The following is a 20965-nucleotide window of genomic DNA, read 5'->3' on the forward strand; positions in this document are numbered from 1 at the left end:
GTTATTAATTTCATTCAAGGCAAAAATGATTCTTGTTTAGTCTGATTTGAGCAGGTAGAAAACCTAAGAGAGGTCGAAGAAAAACTTCCCAAGTATACATACAACATATACATAACATTATTCAATTCAGTTCAATTTAACAATAAACATTGTCCCAAAGCAGCTTTACAGTGATAAAGAGGTTAAACAATTTTAATGTATATGTTAATGCATATAAGTTTAGTGCCTTTAAGTTAGTCTCTAAGCTCATTAGAGACAAACTTAAAGGCACTAAACTTATATGCATTAACATATACATTAAAATTGTTTAAGCCTTGGGTGACAGTGGTAAGGAAAAAAGTTCGAGAGGAACCAGACTCCAGAGGTAGCCCATCCTCATCTGAGTGACACTGAACATCCATTGATTATAGTTCCAAAATTGTTGAGGTTATCAGCTGTTCACTGATGGAGACCTGAGTGTCAAACTGTTCATGGTGATTGTAGTCCTAAGCCATTATAGAAGACTGTTTATATTATCACAGTCCAAGTTCATCTTCATGGTTTTTGTGTTTAACCTTCCACAGTAACCTCGTTGATTTATAAATTGTATATTCTGCACTTTCCTCAGCATTATTATAAATATTATAGTAAAATAATATTTAGCCTATAGACTCAGACTATAATTTAAGCAATATCACACATGTGGAGTGCTTAGGTGAAGTACCATGATGTGCTGAAGCAAGTAGTACCATTAGAAAAGCCTGTCCTCGGTTGCATTAAAACAAATTTCCATGCTGCATCCATTAGCAACATCAATAAAAGAACTGGTCATCCTAAACTTCATGAACTTTCATGCCTGAGCAGCTGCACACAATCCTAACATCACTATATGCAACTAGAGTGGTGTAACACATACTGACTATGGAGCAATGGAAAGATATTCTCTGGAATAATAAATCATACTTTGATCTGTCTCAACCTGCTGGACTATTTTTGGGTTTGTGAACACTGGGAGAATGCTACCTGTTTGAATGCATACTGCCACCAGTAAAGTGTGTAAAGGAGGAATACCTGTCTGTGGCCACTTATCCTATTGTGGGTTTGAGCTCTATGTGCTATGAGAGACAGTATTAATCCTACAGCATATACTGACATATATATATATATATATATATATATATATATATATATATATATATATATATATATATATATATATATATAATAGTATGGTTCCATAGTTATGATCACAGTTTGAAAAGGTTCTTTCGTGTTTCAGCATGACAGTGCACATGTACCCAAAGTGAGGTCAATAAAGATATAGTTTGATGAGTCTTGACCTCAACCTTACTGAAACCTTTAGGATAAATTGGGGCATCGGTTGTGAGCCAGACCTTCTCATCCATCATCAGACATGCTTTTTGCCTGAATGGTCACAAATTCACAAACCAATTCTCAAAATCTTGTAGAAAGCCATTCCAGAACATTGGCTTCTGTTACAACTGCAACATAAGCGGACAATTCCATATTTTTGGAATCACTCTTCTTCTTATACGAATAGCTCTTACATAACCTAGAAATGTGTTTGTGGTCATTGTCCTGTGGGAAAAAAAGATTAAGTGCAAAGCAGATTGGATGGCATGTTGCTGCAAAATACTGTCGTAGCCATGCTGGTTAAATGTGTCCTCAATTAAGACTAAATCATCATCAGAATCAGCAGCAATGCAACGCCGCATCTTTAGGAATCATCTGTTTACCCTAAAATGTCTAAGAAAGACACAGCAGTTATAGCCACATTTGGACCAGACCAAAGCACAGTTTTCCACTGATCTAATTTCCAAGTTGTTAATAAGTCCTTCTTTCCACCATCAGTGTCTGACCCCACAAATGCTTTTTTTGTGCATGAATTGCCACAAGTTCTCAAACTTGTGTAGAAAGCCTTTCCAGGAGAGTGGCTGCTTTTACAGCTGCAACATAAGTGGGAAATGTAATGGGATGTGCAGTAAGCACATTAGTCCAATAATAACGACATTTTGTTCTTTCAGCTCTGAATGTATCATATTCAGCCTCAGTCATCATATGGGCGTATGTAACGTTCCATAAATGGGCGGTGTATGCTAATATATGAACCAATGACCGTTATTTGTGAGTCAAGCCACGCCCACATGGCGCCATTGCGATTTGCATTGACACGTAACTGGGATACGCCGATATCCGGGAAGTAAACATTTCACAGAGACTGCATGAGAGATGGACCGCATCGCATCAGATACAGAAACCGATGATTATGAGCAGCCTTTGCTTCAACGGAAAAACGACGACGTAAAAAGAGGTGAATAGTTGGTGTATGTGCGCATGCGTATTCTGATTTCAGCAGCGGCGGAAATCCAAAACAATAGATCCCTCATGATGTTTGTTTGCAAACCATAAATAACCAGGAGTAGTCTCAGGCTTATGTTCAAATGCTGTGAGTGTTGTGAATGTGTGTGTTACAGGTTACAGGCCACGCCATTATGGGCCGTTGTTATGTTTTTTTTATTTTATTTATGGGACTACGGGACTTCTAGCTAGCTCGCTATTGTTAGCTGCATTAGTCACGTGGTCTCTTGAGCCGCACTCACTTTGAGTGAACCGGCTGGACTTTTTATTCATGGTACATATCTTACATCCTGGCTTTGACCCAGTCATTAGGTGCATCGCGTCGGCTATGATATTTTAATCCATGTTTCATTTTATACATCTAAAACCTGGTGGGACTGCAACATTTTAATATAATAGAGCATCTTTAGAAGTCAGCTGACCTAGTCATGACGTCATTCAGGGCCATGTGATAAGCAGGTTGCTTGGTCAACCGAATTAATGCCAGGCTCATCCACCACCAAAATGTGTTTGCATACCACCATTTAATCTGCATGGTAAACATTGTGCAAGAATAACTTTGAAATCAAGCTGTGACTTGCTTTGGAGATAGACATGTTGGTTATAAGTATATAATAATACAACTTATCCAAACTGCCCACAAGTTATCCGTTTGTATGCCATTGTGTACTTGTTCAGAAAGATTTCTTTTTGTTGTTGTTTTTATAGCTCCTGTGCTATGCTCTTCACGCTATGGCCTGGCTTTACTGTCCTGTTATGGCTTCTTTGTGGCATACGCACTGCGGGTGAATCTCAGTGTGGCCATGGTGGATATGCTGAGGAACAGTAGCAGCAGTACCAATGTCAGTGGTTCTGTGTGCCCACGGCATGCCAGTCCGGCACGGCCCATACACAATCATACAGTAAGAGCAGATCAGTTTACCACAATACCTTTATTATTACTTTCTATGAAGATATTTAACACTTCTTGGTTTTGCGTTTTAAAAAGAAGTGGCCAAATCCATGAAAATAGAGTTTTATAACAAAAAAAACCGCATATATATGCATATATATTAACTACATCTGCACTCAGAGTGTTTACATTTTTAAATTAGATTATTAGATTTCTATACTCATACATGTTTAATTATTAATGAAGGGACTATTGTCCAATTCTGTGGCTATAGAATAGATGTTTCACCAACAAGCAGAAAAATAATATATCCCTACTGTGATTTCTGCTTTTTATTTGCTCACTGTTCTTTTCATTTAAAGTGAAAAGAGAATGCATCTTAAGTGGTAGAGCTTTTAAATAGCCTAATGCTGGATAGCAAACTCAACACAAACTATTTTTCCACAAACAGTCCTGAAAAAGCTGCACATTTGCACAATACATAAGAATACACTGACACTCTAAATGAGTATGAATTAGGTGTGTAACGGTACACGTATTCGTAACAAAATTTATCATTACAGGGCTTTCAGTTCAGTACACGTGTAGTGAATGCAATCCTTTTTATGTGTGGAACATAGTTCTGAATTCCCACAGAAACGTATTAGGTAGGGGACCGCAAGTTTGATTATTTCCGCCTTGGACTTTATGTGCCTTAATTGTTATTAAATTTAAAAACATACAATACCTGGGATATAAAAAGAAACTAGAGTTAGCGCAGTGTTACTGTGGCTTCTCACCAGAAATAACATTTGTTTTGCGCATGCACGAAAACGCTAAAGAATCCACTGTGCTAGAGTTAGCAGAGTTTTATGTACAGCTTCAAGAATTTCTCTTAAAATGTGAAAATCTTGATAATTTTTTATTTTAGGGGAATGAATGAATGAAGGATGTAAGGAATAGAGACATTTGTTAAAGTTTGCTTAAATAAGTAGAAGATTTAAATAGATCACATCTTAATATGTTCTTAATGTCTTAATATGAAATATAAAATTTAAAACACATACACACTTACATAAACACCTGTATTACACAAATGGGGTCTAACAAATGTAAACTATTTAATTAATTTAATGGAATATGTCATAATTTTATAATTATTTCTATTTATTTAATTGTATGTAATCAGTTTAATTTTGTACCAAAAGTATTAAATTTGTATTACTTTGATTTATTCTATTTTATTTTTATAAAATATTAAATATATTATTTTATATATTATTTAACCATTTTTTAAGGAATTTTATTTCAAATGTTTTAAAAATGTAAACTGGTTATGTTGACAAATGTTAATAATAATAAATTGCTTTAATAAAAAAAAAAGACAAGACATTTTGTTTTGCATTTCTGCCCAAAAACTGTACTGAATCATGCATTTAATGTACCATAACACCTCTAGTCTAAATGCAAACTCTGGATTAAATATTCCCTCTGAAATGTAGAACCACACATGACACCTTATATGTGAGTTGATACTCAGACGATATTTGACTTTTCCAGGCCAGTGTTTATGACTGGGACTCAGAGACTCAGGGCTGGATCTTGGGCTCCTTTTTTTATGGCTACATCGTCACTCAGATACCAGGTGGCTACGTGGCACGCAAATATGGTGCCAAGTGGCTGCTGGGCTTCGGCATCCTGGGAACTGTGATTTTCACTCTGCTGACGCCTGTGGCTGCAGACCTAGGAGCTGGTTATCTCATTGCAGTCAGGGTACTGGAGGGTATAGGAGAGGTAAGTGCTCATATTTTTAATGTGTGTATATAAAGTTTGGCTTGAAGTTTGCACTGAAATTATTATAATGCTGTACATTTCATGGGCTGTCAGGGAGTGACATTTCCTGCTATGCATGCTATGTGGGCTTCCTGGGCTCCACCCTTGGAGAGGAGTCGACTGCTTACTATCTCTTACGCAGGTAGAACTAGATTTGTTTACTTGTGTGTATATATAGTAATGTACTCTGTGATAGAATTGGAAAAAAATTCTTTCTTTTTCTTTTTTTGCTCTTTTTATTTTAGGAGCCCAACTTGGCACGGTAGTTGCTCTTCCCCTATCTGGTCAGATATGTTTCTATCTGGATTGGACATATGTGTTCTATATATTTGGTAAGGTAAAGGTGTTTATATATACATACATACATACATACATACCGTAATTTCCGGACTATAAAGCGCATCCATATATGAGCCGCACCCACTAAATTTTAAAAATATTTTAATTTTTAACATAAATAAGTTGCACCCTTCTATAAGCCGTCTATAATGTACTTTACACAGGCTTTAATGGGAATAGCATGCCACTGCATTTTTACGGTATTACTACATGTGTTCAAGACGAGGATTATGTCATTATTTTCTGATGCTGATTTCTAAGTTTCTTTGACTAAGCCTTAACGCTGTTGCCAAGAAAAATAAAAAAGCACGAGTTTTGGAAACCTGTCTGTGCTTATATGATTTCTGTTGTAACTGGAGTAGCACGCAATCCCATGACCCAGACTCAACACGTTACAATGACTTGTATCTAATATATATGTATATATGTGTTTTGCAGGGGCTATTGGGCTACTCTGGTTTTTCCTGTGGGCTTTACTGGTCAGTAACAATCCCGACACACACAGAAGGATATCAGAGATTGAGAAGACCTACATAAAAGCTTCATTAAAAAAGGAGGTGAGCATTATATTTTAAGTACGTCAACTGCTATTCTATCCGAAGTCATTAATGAATAAATTGACCAAAAGTGAACTTATATATATTTGTTTTTCTGTGAAGCTGTCTCCAACTTCAGCCCACATCCCCTGGATATCCATTCTTACATCTCTTCCATTATGGGCCATAGTTGTTGCACACTTCTCCTACAACTGGACATTTTACACATTGCTGACTCTCTTACCCACCTACATGAATGACATTCTGGGCTTCAGCATTAAGGAGGTTAGTTCATCTCAAGGCTTTGACTTATACATATATGGCTTTTGTTCCATTTTGAATGTTTTATAAATTGCATTTAAGTATGCTATTGTTGTACAGCATGAACAATGGATTATTTTAATTAGGAAAAGTGCTGTGATTTTCCTGTAGAATGGGATGCTTTCTGCTCTGCCATACTTGGGCTGCTGGCTGCTGTCTATGGGAGGAGGCCAGTTAGCTGACTACTTGAGGGAGACCTGCCTTTTCCACACTGTGTCTGTGCGCAAGGCCTTCACTATAATTGGTGAGCAATCGAACAGATAAAAAAAAAACTAGCATGGAAAAACCTTTTCCTTTTTTTCTTCTTTTTTTTGACGAAGGGTGGGGATGCTGTGTTCAGAAATGTGAATGATGTGAATTCAGAAACTGCTCTGTCATGGAATGTCGAAATTAACTTGCCCTGCAGGAGTACTGATAAGAGTTTCAAGCATTATGTGTGTGTGTTTAGGTATGGTGGGACCAGCTGTGTTCCTGGTGGCAGCAGGATACACTGACTGCAACTACACTCTGGCTGTTGTTTTTCTCACTGTCTCCTCAAGTCTGGGAGGCTTTTCAGCATCTGGCTTCAACATCAATCATCTTGACATTGCACCATCGTAAGATGATCTTTTTTTCTTGTATGGTACTTTTAAAGTATTTTAACAAGCATCTATCTAAACTATCTAAATGCAGTGCCTCTGTATTTGCAGCAAATTAGATTTTAAAACTGTAAATTCTCGTATTATATTCTGTCCATAGGTATGCTGGAATATTGCTAGGAATCACAAACACATTTGCAACTATACCTGGCATGGTGGGTCCTGTGATTGCGAGATCATTGACCAAATCTGTAAGTTTGTTTTTTGTTGTATTTTCCATATCTTTATAGTTCTTCTTATAATGATATAGTTGTTCTATTAGTTTTATCTTTTTGTTTAACTTTTGGTTCAGACTTATAAGAGAACTATTAGGCTTATTAAACTATTAGAGAACAGTATATCATTTGCAATTGTAACAGCTAAGTAACAAAATAAACAATTTGCCCATGTGCATTGTTCATAAACCGGTTCTCAAGGCCCTCCGAAACTTCACAAGTTTGAATACAACGAAAATAAGTCATTTCATACATTATACAAAACAACTGCAGAACCCTCTCTACATTAAAATCCTGAGAGTTCGAGGGTGTCCAATTTGAAATGGAACAGGATTGCGTTTGGAAATCTCCCCACAGCTACTCATCACAATTCCAGAAAAACCAGTGCAGTCAGCCGACTCTGCGGAATAAGTGTTTTCTGGATAATTACTGATTTGAGTTCAATATCGACTTTACTTGTAAATGATTATGACATGAGTCATACAAGGAAATTATTTCATATATCCTTAAGAATTCGACTGTCAATAATGCTCACATTTACTGTCACGAAACAAACTGCATGCAGCATTTACATACAGCATATCAACATGGTGTCAGGATGTCAGGAACCAATGAGAATACAATGATGTATACTTAATTCAGTATTTATTACTTATAACATATGTTCTCCCTACATGTTTTCCCAGCCACAGTAGCACAGGCTTTTTTTGTGCTTGAAATTGTTTCAACATATTTCCATTTTTCTCTGGCTTTTTGAACACACTCTGTATGTCTACACTGCATAATGTGTTAATGTGCCTTTCTGATTTCAGAACACTATTGCTGATTGGCGAACAGTCTTCTTTATCTCAGCGGGGATAAATCTGTTCGGTGCTGTTTTCTACACTTTGTTTGGAAAAGGTACAATACAGCCCTGGGCCGTCCAGAGAGTAAATATAGAATAAAACAATCTCTTATAGGACTGAAGAACACTATTGCATGAAGAATTCATGGGATGGATTCATATGATTCTGTTTGAAGATTTGAGTACTGCTGATTAAATGAAACTGGTTTTGTTAAACAACTGGATGAATGTTCTCTAATAACAAATTTTATAGGAGATTCAGTTGGTTTTTTGTTGCTTATTCTGTGTTTTTCATGTCTAAATAGTTTTAAAGCATCTTGTTTATTTTAGGGAGCCAATATTTCCACATTACATACGTCTATAACCAGTCAGAAATATCATATATTTAAATTCTTGGTCTAAAGAGTACTTTCGGTTAATTTCACCTGCTTAGCAAACCTTGGTCTGTCTTAAAACCAGAGGTGGCAAATAGGGCAGAGGTGATCTTTATCTGTTCCACAAACATTAATCCTCCTAAAGTCTTTGTTCAAAACTCCTTTACTATGTACCGTTTTAAGTGGCCAATGATTTGAAAATATTGCCGTTTGAAAGAAATATGCCAATGATCCACTGCCTTGCTTTCTTTTCTAGATGTTGCACAATCATGGGGCAGGTCAGAATTTCCTAACTTAACTTCCAAAGACTTATTACTCCGTCTAGTGGTCAAAATTTGAACTGCAACAAAGTGCAAGAACCAATAGTTTACATTTACATTTATGGCATTTAGCAGACGCCCTTGTCCAGAGTGACGTACAAAAGTGCTTTGAGTCTCTATCAGTGAATAAATCTACTCTGGTACGCTAGATTACAACATAAGATAAATCAGCCTGCTCAGGATTTTATTTTATTTTTTTGATAAATGATAAAGCAAACCTGGAAAAGTGTTAGTTTAAGTGTTTCAGGAAGAGAAAGGTCTTCACCTGTCATTTGAAGATAGCCAGGGACTCCGCTGTTTGGTCATCTAGGGGAAGTTCATTCCACCACCTCCGTACCAGAACAGAGAAAAGCCTTGAGGTATAATTACCTCTTACTCTGAGAAAAGGTGGTACCAGTTAAACAACGCTAGAGGATCTGAGGTAAGAAGGTACTTTGTAGGCAAGCATCAGTGTTTTAAATCTGAATGTGGCAGTTGATCATCTAAAGTTACTTCAAGGCTGCAAATTGTGGCTGAAGGGGAGGAGAGTTCTAAAAAGATATTCTGAGATCCTGACCTGGAGATGAATCACCTGGGATGACCAGAAGTTTGGTTTAGCTGGGATTGAGTTTTAGTTGTTGAGCACCACGTCCACCAGGCATGTTCCGAGCGGAAGCTGTGGTATATGAGAGGGAAGAGAAGATAAGTTGAGTGTCATCAGCATAGCAGTGATAAGAAAACTCGTGTAAGGATATGACTTCACCAAGTAAATGAGTATAGAGGGAGAAAAGGAGAGACCAAGTACTGAGCCTTGTGGGACACCAGTGGACAGTCTGCGTAGGGCAGATGTAGACCCTTTCCATGTTACCTGGTATGACCGACCTTCCAGGTAGGAAGCAAACATTCCCATGCTGCTCCATGGATACCGAGGCTCCTTAGGATAGACAAGAAAGACTGTGTTGAATGCTTCTAAAAGGTCTAGTAGGATAAGTACAGATGACAGCTTGACTGATCGAGCAGCATGTAGTTTCTCAGTGACGGCTAAAAGGGCCGTCTCTGTGAAATGTGCCGCTTTGAAGCCAGATTGGTTTGAATCTTAGAGCTTGTTCTGTGAGAGATTTAACAGTTGGTTAACAGCTCCTTCAGCACTTTCTGTATAGGAGGATCGTTAAGAGCACTGGCAGAATATTTTTAAACTAGCCAGTCTGAAAACCATTAGATCTTATTTTATAATGCTCAGTTCATAATTAAATCTAAAATAGTACACACTGTGTGTCCTTGATGTTCTGAATCATTTTATTGGAAAGGGAATTTTTTAAAAAGGGAAATATGGCATGGATTATATCTGAACATGAACAATTTGTCTACATCATGGAGACCTTGTTCCCAACACAGTGTTAGGGTGAAAGGTGAACGTGAGATGCTGTGAAATGACATTCCGAATGACTGTATGATGTTGACTCTCAACTGCTCAGTACAGGAATTCACTAGATTGTCACACTGGTAATGTGTGATAGCCCTGTGATTTTATTTGTTAATCATGTTGTCCTGCCTACAAAATCTATAATTCCTATAAATTCTTTTAGAGCATAATACAAATATTTTAGAGCATTCAATATTCCATTTAGATTTAAGTTAACATTAAAATACAGAGGTGCCAACGTCTACTGTTAATGTGGCAAATAAAATCTGCAGAAACTGTAGAAGCTGCTTATTTTGAATTGTACAGTCAGTACAGTTTCTTTGCACACACCGGGGGGAAAAGCTGCCATGTCTAAAGACTGGTTTTGTTAATAAAATTCTGTTTAGTCTTTTTTGGTTATTGAGGTTTACTTATCATGTTGGTGCATTTGTACATTTAAAAGGTTCAGTGTCTGCAAAAATTCCGCTTTAGTCGCACAGGTTTGATATCAGCAGTGACTGATTACACTGTACGTACAAAATGTTGTTGTTTGTATATTTATGTTCAATTTATAATTGATCTGTTTAGAATGACTGTTCAGTTATTTCTTTTATTGAAAATCATTAAAATAAAACTGAATCTCGTTTCTCTTTTACTGGGAGAAAATAAAACCTCATATAAAGCAATTTTAGTAGCTACATAACTTTTGCAGTTTTTGTATTTTTTTGTATTGTGCCTTACTTTCATTGTAAACTTATCATAAACATGACCCTCTTTTTCTTTGTTTAGGTAAAATGAATAATATGAAAAGGTATAATTGCTTGGTTTTTTTTTTTTTTTTTTTTTATATTTTTTTGTATACACTGCACTTTTTTGTAGCCAATTGTAATCTATTGTTTACTGAAGTCAGATACCTCAGGAATGGAAATGGATAAGAAGGTAAGGATGAACCCCTTATGTAAAAAGAGCATTTGTCCCAACGTATTTTGCTACATAGCTGAAGTATTGTGTATTGCTGTGTCAATTGAGCATTCACCAGTGAGAAGTCTTGCATTTGCTTAGTTTTCCCTGACCATATATACATCATGTTCAATTAAAATGCATTTATCTTATACTGTTTGGATATTCTTTGTATTTTGTGGAGAGTAAATAAATTGGTTCTAGGTCTAATTTTAAGAACATTTAAAATAACATTGCATTAGCATGGGCTATTCATGAATGGCTTGTTTTAACTGTTGTGTGTTCAATTAGCTAACAAGCCCATTGTGTTATTTTAAACAGACATTTCTTAATAAAGAATAGGCTGTGTTCATAAATTGTTCATAAGTGTTCATAAATTATAAGATTTATTAAATGTGTTGCAACATTGCACAGGATTAAAAAAAAAAAAAGATCCACGCCAAGCTGCAAAATGTACACTAAATAAATCTCAGCATATTAAGTAGTAGAACTAATACCTTCTATTAATGTTGGGTGCAGTATCTATTACACTCCTAAAAATCCACTGTAGTCTCAGATTCCTGTAATGCCTGATAGAAGTCTGAGATGTTTTTCTGAGTTTGGCTCTAATCAGTCTGACAATCGTCTCAGACACCTCTCATCAATACGGCATTTACTGTGACTGATGTAGTGTTTTTCTCTTCTGCTTTTACTCTCACAATTCTGTGTAAACTCGAGACCATTGTCCCTTGGGTTTACACCAAAGAGACAAATAAAGTGAAAATCCCAGGGGTTCATTCGTTTCTGAAATACTTAATAGCTGTCTGGACAACAGACAAACAGTTTCACTGACATCATTCTTCCTGAACCGTTTGATGTGAACATTGACTAAAGCTCTTGATATGATTTTATGAATTGAGTGTGAGTGTACAGATTATTATAATTATAATGGTTTAAATTGTAGGTTAATAGATACATTTATGGCATTTGATAGATGCCCTTAACCAGACATATTAATACTATTACCTCATTTACTGTATCAACTGAGCAGTTGAGCAGCTTAAGGGCCCAGCCATGGCTGCCTGGTATGACCATCCATTCAGAAGTTCAGTGATACTGGATGCTATTGATAAAGGGGTTACAACCACTCTGTGTTTATAACAAGCCATCATTGAACAGTTTCTATTGAGTTTTTATTGAGTTAGAATTAGAAATAAATGTATCAACCTGTACATTTATTTATGGCCTGAGTCCTACCACAAAGCCAACATTTTCTGTAACATTAGTGTGGATATTTCACTAAGAAATCTTCCAACATTACAATAATCAATAATCTTCAACAACAATCTATTTATAAAATTATAATAAGCTCCATTCTTCATAGGAAAAGTCTTCCCATAAGATTTTGGAGCATAGAGCAGAGTTGAAGCAGTGGTCTTTATGGCACTTGCTTTGTGCACAGGCGCATTGTCATGCTTGAGCATGTTTGAGGCCTTGAGTTTCAGGGAAAGTAAAAGGTAATGTTATTTAATGCAAATGCAAAAGCAGCGGTTGGAAAAGATCTGTCTACTGGTTTGATGGTCAGGTTTCCACATACAGGTAGTCGACTCTACTTACGACAGACCGGTCGTAAGTAGAGTAGTCTATATGTACAGAACTGTGAAATGATGCCGGAAGCTGGTACGCACTGTCGTACTCCGCGGCTCGCGATTGTGGTCGTAAAGCCGAGTGGTCGTAAGTTGAATAGGTCGTAGGTCGACAACTACCTGTACTAAATGAAGCAAAGATGGAGATACACTTGTAGTGGTGGCCAACATCAGAAAGACCTTCATTTTCAGTGTTTTTATATAATATTGTGATGGGTGCATTTAGTAGTGTTTCATCTATAAAAATGTTCCTGTGAGAGAAAATAAAGAACTATTTATAAGTTTAAGATGTTTATCCTAATGCGTGTGCAATTAACAGGCACATCCTATAATGCTGATCCAAATGACACGTATTTATTTATATTGAATATAAACTTCTTATTGACGGACAATTGATGCTGTATATGCAATAAAACCAAAGTAAAACTGATTACATTTTTTATAAACGCAAGAGACTGTGAGCGATGAAGTGCGCGGAAGTGCGCAGTCGCGCTGTTTTGGAATATAAAGCAGCTCAGAGCGCCTCAGTGTGTCAGTGTGTGAGGTTCAGTCCCAGCCGTGTCACAGCAGCACAGGTACTGTATCTCCTCCATTACACACACATACACACACACACACCACAGATATATTTGAATCTGCGTCGTTACGTAATTCGAATTGCTATGTTTTCTATTAGATATTTTTGCGCTTGAAGTGATGCTGGGGATTAGACGCTGCGTTAGAGGCAGTGTGTCAGGATGAGGGAACATGGCGGCGACTGCAGTGAGGAGCTTTTGCTGTTAAATCTTCCAGACATGACACTGACCTCCCTCTGTGTCTGCGCGCGTGTGTGTGGGAGAACATTCCAGCTCTGTAGTCATTTATAATTATTAATCATCAGGCAAATAGGTTTTCCTTTCTGTTAGAATCAACTCTCAAGGTTATTGGGTAGCCATGGTAATGTACCCAAGGTAATACATGTAAGAAGTATCTATGTTGAAAAAGTTAAGAATGGCATTTAAACTGCCAGCAGGAAATATTTATTCTGTATTTTGAACCCCACCTCATTACATTATTCTGCATCAACACCTATATCTGAACCAGTTCCTAATACCTACATATAACATAACACCTTATGGAATGTGAGTGAGAAATATTACAGTTTAATAGAGAGGATGGAAGCTAGAATACATTGTGGTGTTATATTTTAGTATTTTATTCTTTAAATCTCAAATGGCTGCTCAGAATCCTGCTTACAAAATGGAGGTCTGTTGGATCCTTGGTAATGGGAAGTACCGAAGGAAAAAACACTCATGCAGTTGCATCAGCCAGTTGCTCTTGAGCCGGGCTATATGACACCAAGAAAAATTTGCAAATGGCCAGAGCAGAACAGGGTGTGTAAGTGTATAATGAGCAGAGACTGGAGGTGGAAGCGCTTGTGTGCACCTTGCTGCATGTCGGTTTGGTGTCGGATATCATGCTTGTGGTTGTGCTGAAGGAAGGTTCTATTATTGTGACAATTTAGAGAGAAATCGAACGGTGAAGGGGGAAATTTTTTTTAACCTGCCATCTACTGTTTGATTTCAATCCAGAAATTAGATTCAAGTTGTTGAAATGAATTACAGACAAGCAGTTGGTGTGTATTTTGCTTCTGCCCTTGTCCATGGTGCTGTAAATGTAGAGTATATTGAACTAGAGATAGAACTTAGTATAGCTGTGCTAACTGTCTGGCATATACAACTACTTTATTATATGCTTCTTTGACTTTCATTTTGATCCCATTGTTTATTTGTTTTGTTGTTTTTCTGTTACACTGTATGAGGCAGGCCTCCTAGCAGCTTTGTCACATTCAGTGTGTAACCAATCATGGGAAAGGAGAAGCTCCACATCAACATTGTGGTCATTGGCCATGTTGACTCTGGCAAATCCACTACAACTGGCCACCTCATCTACAAGTGTGGTGGAATTGACAAGAGAACCATCGAGAAGTTTGAGAAAGAGGCTGCTGAGGTACCGCTGTTACAAAAGTCTTTGACCTTGACATTTAAAGCATTAAAAACATTTTTTTTAATGCAGACATGAAACTGTTTCTCCGCATATGATTTTACATTACAATCTAAACTGTTTTAGATGGGTAAGGGATCCTTTAAGTATGCCTGGGTGTTGGATAAGCTGAAGGCAGAGCGAGAGCGTGGTATCACCATTGACATTTCCCTGTGGAAATTCGAAACCAGCAAGTACTATGTCACAATCATTGATGCTCCTGGGCATAGGGACTTCATCAAAAACATGATTACTGGAACCTCCCAGGTCAGTCATCAGAGCAATACAATATTAATTATTGATTTCTTGTTTTTGGGCTTTGCCATATGCACTATAGCTTTAAATGTAAATACAATAAGATATAGTTAAATATGAGCGCTCTGTGTTTGTATAAATAAAACCTGCCCATTTTTATTTTGGTTTTTACTTTATTAAGATAATGTAAGCACTTGGGATTTTTTTTCTGTTATTAAATAACATTTTAATGCAAGTAGTTAAACATGATGGGGCATGCTTTTATACAGAAACAGGGTTGTGTGATGTGATTATGGCTCAACATAAAGTCAAGTGCTGTTGGATTACTTTCCTATTATAGCATTTACTAAAGTTTTATTTCCTTCATACCACAGTTTAACCTGATATTGTCTTGTTATTGTCTTTATAGTAGTTGTGATAATTGTTCCATGCTCTATTATTAGTACCTTCTACTAAAGTTATGTAATTGAAATGGCTGCAGCCACTTAATATAAATAATAATAATAACAACAACAACAGTTTGTTGGTCTAAGGACTGTCATATGGAGCAAAAACTTACTGATCATTACAAAATGTTAAAACTCAAGAAACATTCATTACATACTAAATAAACATTTATTTACAAAAAATCATGGTGTCCACCATACAAGTAAATATGTTATTATAGAGACAGTCTATTAGATTCTTCTTCTTCTTCTACTGGCTGCTTTCGTTAGGGGTCACCACAGCAGATCATCTGTCTCCATACCTATAAAATTTCCCTTTCACTCTTGCAGATACCCTGCTATCACAAATTACTCCTGCAACTCTTCTCCACCCTGCATGCACTCTTTTCTTCACTTCTCTAACACACTCTCTATTACTTTGCACTGTTGACCCCCAGGCACCTTCTCCACCTCTTCTCCCTGCAACCGCACCACTCCACTGCCCTCCCTCTCATTCACACACATGTACTCTGTCTTAACCTTAACCTATCTGCTGGCAATATTGTCAGCTGTTGTTAGAGAAAATAAACAGCTTCAGTTTCAGGTTTAAGACTTGCTCTGGGATTTAAAAAAAAAAAAAATATAAAAAAAAAAAAAATATATATATATATATATATAAAACCAATGTGAATTTGGGTGATGCTAAAAGTAGCAGTTTTGAAATAAAGTTTTTTTTGTTTGTGTGCTCCAGGCAGACTGTGCTGTCCTGATAGTAGCAGCTGGTGTCGGTGAGTTCGAAGCTGGTATCTCAAAGAACGGTCAAACCAGGGAGCATGCTCTCCTGGCCTATACATTGGGTGTGAAACAGCTCATCGTGGGTGTTAATAAGATGGATTCCACTGAGCCCAACTACAGCCAGAAGCGCTATGAGGAAATTGTAAAAGAAGTCAGCACTTATATTAAGAAGATTGGCTACAACCCTGAAACTGTGGCATTTGTTCCTATTTCTGGGTGGAACGGTGATAACATGTTAGAGGCCAGCCCCAATGTACGTGACATCATAGCTGGCAAAAAAAAAAAAAAAAACAACTACTACTATTATTTGGACAAATCCTCTTAAGATGCATTGATATTTATAGTAATCCTGAGACTAATATTGATTGTCTCATTTCTGTAGATGAATTGGTTTAAAGGCTGGAAGATCACCCGTAAGGATGGCAGTGTGTCAGGAACTACTCTCCTGGAAGCTCTGGATGCCATCCAGTCTCCAACCCGTCCCACCGATAAACCGCTTCGTCTGCCTCTGCAGGATGTCTACAAAATTGGAGGTGATGCTTTGTGAAAAACTATTTATTATCAGGCAAAAAAATATGTACACTGTTAATTACTACAGACCATCTATCATCTTTCAACTAGTAATGAACCCTCCTCGCCAGCTGAGGTCGGGACAATTATATACCCAAAAACATGAATTGATGATGTTTGCCAGACTAAAGAAATTAGTGTAGACAACATTTTAATTGGACACATTATATAAATGAATACATAAAAGGAAAAGCTAAAGTGATTTGGTTTCTGCTGAACCGAGATTACAGATCATAAGTAATGAACGCATACCTCTTTCTTTCGCTTCTCCCGTTAGGGGTCGCCAAAGCGGATCATCCGCATGTTTGATTTGGCACATGTTTTTACGCTGATGCCCCTTTCTAACACAACCCTCCCTGTTTATCCGGGCTTGGGACCGGCACTAAGAGTGGCTGGGGTTGGATCCCTGACTGGGGATCGAACCCGGGCCGCAGCGGTGAGAGCGCCGCATACTAACCACTAGACCACCAGGGGACCTTAATGAACGCATACCTCACTGGTTAAAAAAAATAAAAAAAACAGAAAACGGAAATCTGATCACATTTTAACTTCACACGTATTGTCTTTACCGAACTAAATGTATCTAATGTTTAACATTGCTCTCTTCTATACGTCATGTTGCATTGATAAAATATCAACAGCAATAATATCATTCAGAAACACAAACACCATCTTTCCTTATTTTTGAGAACACCATTGTTTTTCACTCACTGAAAGTTTCTTCTTTTGCACATTTCTCTCTGCTGTCTTCACTGCACGCTCAACTGCACGTCTGATCGTAGAAACAGTGAGCATAGTAACTGTAGTAGTGACCCATGGCACCGTAGGACCCAAACAGCTCTACTGAGCCCACCTTGATGTCCTTAAAACATATTTGGATTTATTAGAAAATAGCATTTGGCGTATATTAATTTGATTATGTAAAAAGGATTCGCTGTCCGGATTCGGACTGGAGTCCGCCAGTCGGCGACCCCTGATCTAAAATTTGAGATGGAGTTTGCTTAAAATTTTGCTTAGGTATTGGAACTGTCCCTGTGGGTCGTGTGGAGACCGGCATTCTAAAGCCAGGGATGGTGGTGACTTTTGCGCCTGTTAATATAACTACCGAGGTGAAGTCTGTGGAGATGCACCACGAGGCTCTGTCTGAAGCCCTGCCAGGGGACAACGTGGGCTTCAACGTCAAAAATGTCTCGGTGAAGGATATCCGCCGTGGGAATGTTGCTGGGGACAGTAAGAATGATCCACCGCAGGAGGCAGCTAGCTTCACTGCTCAAGTATGCTCAATTTATGCTGCTTCTAATCTTCTTTAAAGCTATACAATGTAAATATATTCGGTGTACCCTTCTAGCGCTGTTGAGTTGCAGATGGTCACAATGTCTGTTATAATTGTGTAAATCAGGTGATTATCCTGAACCACCCTGGACAGATCAGTGCCGGTTATGCCCCAGTGCTGGACTGCCACACTGCACATATCGCCTGCAAATTTGCTGAACTCAAAGAGAAGATTGACCGCCGCTCTGGAAAGAAACTTGAGGATAACCCCAAGAGCCTCAAGTCTGGGGATGCCGCCATTGTAGACATGATTCCTGGGAAACCCATGTGTGTGGAGAGCTTCTCAGAGTATCCTCCTCTTGGTGAGTGATTGTGTACAAGATTGCAATTTGTTACGGGTTGTTGATGCAGTTAAACCGGTAATAATTCAGATCAGTTTAACAAGAGAAAATTCTGAAACCGTGCTGTGTTTATTTTACAGGGCGCTTTGCTGTGCGGGACATGCGTCAGACCGTGGCAGTTGGAGTGATCAAGGGAGTCGAGAAAAAGCTCCAACTGGTGGAAAGGTCACCAAATCTGCTCAAAAGGCACAGAAGGCAAAATGAATTTTGTGTTGCACTGCTAACTCCAGTGTCGCATACAACAGAACAGAGGTCCCCCAAATCTACCCGATTGGCTGCTTAAACTCCATAGTCATAGATTGGTTAATCGTTCCAATGCATCGTAAATCTATCAGAAGGAAAAAATATAATCTATATATACAGTATATATATACCAAGACAGGTTGTTTGACTTAAATGTATTCAATTAGAGTAATTTGTAATATTAGATTCTTACTATTGGAATGTGACCTTTTTTTTGGGTTTTGACCATTCACACTATTATGCGAAATTACTACTCTTGAGAGGAAATGTTACCATGACCTCTCCTACTCTGGAGGGCAGTTTTACTTCAGTTCTTACATGATTGTCCTGCTTTTAGTGTTTGTTCGCAGATAAATGTGTTTTTAGGTTTTGCTGCTTTTAGTAACTTATGTTACTTCTTGGTCTTTCTGACTATTTAAGCTTTAAAGCAATTGGAAAATAATCAATCTTTCCACATCAGAACATTTTGGCACTTTTCATGGCACTTAAAGCACTTGGCGTGAAGCTAGTTTTGCACAGGCACTTATTAACTTTAATTGGTTTGAGCATCTGCACCTTACTGTCTTACTTGTCCTATTTAATCAATCAGGCCATATTAAAGATTCTGCACCCTAACCCTAACCCTGTCTTTTTGAGTTTCTTCTTTGAATTTCAAATTTCTGACTGGTTTCACTTAAACAGCATATTAATGTTTTTTTGCTTTTAAGAACAGACATGACTATACAATAAAAATATTTTGCACTATGACATTGTGTAAAGTAAAATGCCAAAATTGTAATCAATGACAGACAGACAGACAGACAGACAGACAGACAGACAGATCTAGCAAAAGACTACATAGAGGGTTTAAAAAGATCTGCATTTATTTGATATGTAATTTTGATCAACATGGTTTGATCAATTCTATTTCATTAATTTTCTGGAAACTCTATGGATTATTAAAAACCTGTAAGACTTTTGGTTCTGAGCCAAGAATTCCCTCCACCATAACAGGAGGTAAGCAGGGGATGGACAATCAAAGAATAGTTTAGTGGGGTTTTTATGGCTGGAATAAAGAAAACCTGTGATCATTCTCACTGAGATCTTTTCATTTTAATTCAACAGTACTTTAATGCATTAGAGTTTGGTTTACACCTCATATACACAAACATAAGCAATAGGATTGGTAGTATGAAACATAGCTTTATTTTTTTTTACTGTCAGTCTGTTTACATTATCTTACTGCAATTTATAAGTATTTGTCTTCCTAATTCTCTAATGATATTTCAGTGGTAAGTGTGTAACAACGCATGCAAAATCTTACCAAAAGCCATACAGATCTCTAAAACCTGGTGGGCAAGTTGGTGTGTTTACCAACTTCTAATGATGTTAACTAAAGTTGCTTCAGTATGTTTACAAATTGAGCAATGGTATGAGAGGTATCCTGTCTGGAGACAGTGGGCAGAGCAGGGAACCCAGAGCCCAAGGATGCACTCCACCTTAGCTGAGAATTTCCAGAACAATTATGTTTGTGCACCTAAAAACTGCTCTCAAAACTCTTCTCATTTTCCTGTAAGACCAGATACCTTCCAACTACCAATGCCTTTTTCTTTACAATCTGTTACTCACAGAAGTCTTATCAATGAAATTGCACAGATTGAGTTATTTGACATTGTTAATGTGTTTGATTTTGACTACAGATAATGCATTTTTTTTTTCTATTGTGTAAATGTTTGAGTATATTTCTCTGGGTTTGGTTTTGTCTGCTATTTTTGCTAGACTCAAGGTATTATACCATGTTGTTGGTTAGTTGGACAAGGGAAAGCTAAATGTTAATCATATTTTTTGAATACATAATACATAAATTAATTCTACTTTTTATAACTTGTGTAGATTTTACTTGAAATGCTTGTCCCAGATTTAAATCCATACACTGACACTATTCAGAGGAAGTGTTTCATTAAATAAGAATAAAATAATTCCCCCACTTTTAGACTCTAGATGGCACCAGAATGCCGTCCATATAAACCGTATAATACTGTAGTTCTGGAAATAAAATTTTCCTATATATATTTTGCAGTCAGATGTAAGTCATGTCCAACAGTCTCGAAACGTGTTTAGATTCTCGTCAATAAACTGAGGATGTCTGGATTTTTTAATTGTTGTATAATATACATGGGGATTTTGCACTCAGCTTGTAATTAGTGGGAGGATCCTGCAGTAATAGTGTAGTTTTTTGTCTGATGTACAAAACTGTAATTTAGCACATCCCACTGATAATCGTATTTTAAACCCTGTGCAATAGCAAAAGAAAGTTTTACACAAAAAAAACACATGTAGAGGAAAATAACCTGACACACCCTTAGACAACACAGACTTTTGGAACAT

General features: G+C 37.3%; 2 protein-coding genes across 2 annotated transcripts; both read left to right on the top strand.

Annotated features, from left to right (window-relative positions):
* Nucleotides 1-2155: 2155 nt before the first annotated feature.
* Nucleotides 2156-8174, top strand: slc17a5 (solute carrier family 17 member 5). Its single transcript, XM_046862586.1, has 11 exons — nt 2156-2311; nt 3067-3260; nt 4790-5023; nt 5117-5204; nt 5308-5394; nt 5840-5958; nt 6061-6222; nt 6370-6502; nt 6707-6854; nt 6997-7087; nt 7924-8174. Exons 1-11 carry the CDS (start codon nt 2230-2232, stop codon nt 8053-8055), a joined length of 1470 nt encoding a protein of 489 aa, XP_046718542.1. The 5' UTR covers nt 2156-2229; the 3' UTR covers nt 8056-8174.
* A 4899-nt stretch (nt 8175-13073) lies between these two features.
* On the top strand, nt 13074-19219 carry eef1a1a (eukaryotic translation elongation factor 1 alpha 1a). Its single transcript, XM_046863634.1, is given in 9 exon segments — nt 13074-13190; nt 14421-14604; nt 14725-14904; nt 16069-16365; nt 16495-16645; nt 17700-17956; nt 18082-18316; nt 18436-18501; nt 18504-19219. Coding segments are annotated over 8 exon segments (1386 nt in total). The 5' UTR covers nt 13074-13190; nt 14421-14460; the 3' UTR covers nt 18560-19219.
* The last annotated feature ends 1746 nt before the right edge of the window (nt 19220-20965 follow it).

The sequence above is a fragment of the Silurus meridionalis genome, chromosome 2, assembly GCF_014805685.1.
Source record: "Silurus meridionalis isolate SWU-2019-XX chromosome 2, ASM1480568v1, whole genome shotgun sequence".
NCBI classification, from domain to species: Eukaryota; Metazoa; Chordata; class Actinopteri; order Siluriformes; family Siluridae; genus Silurus; species Silurus meridionalis.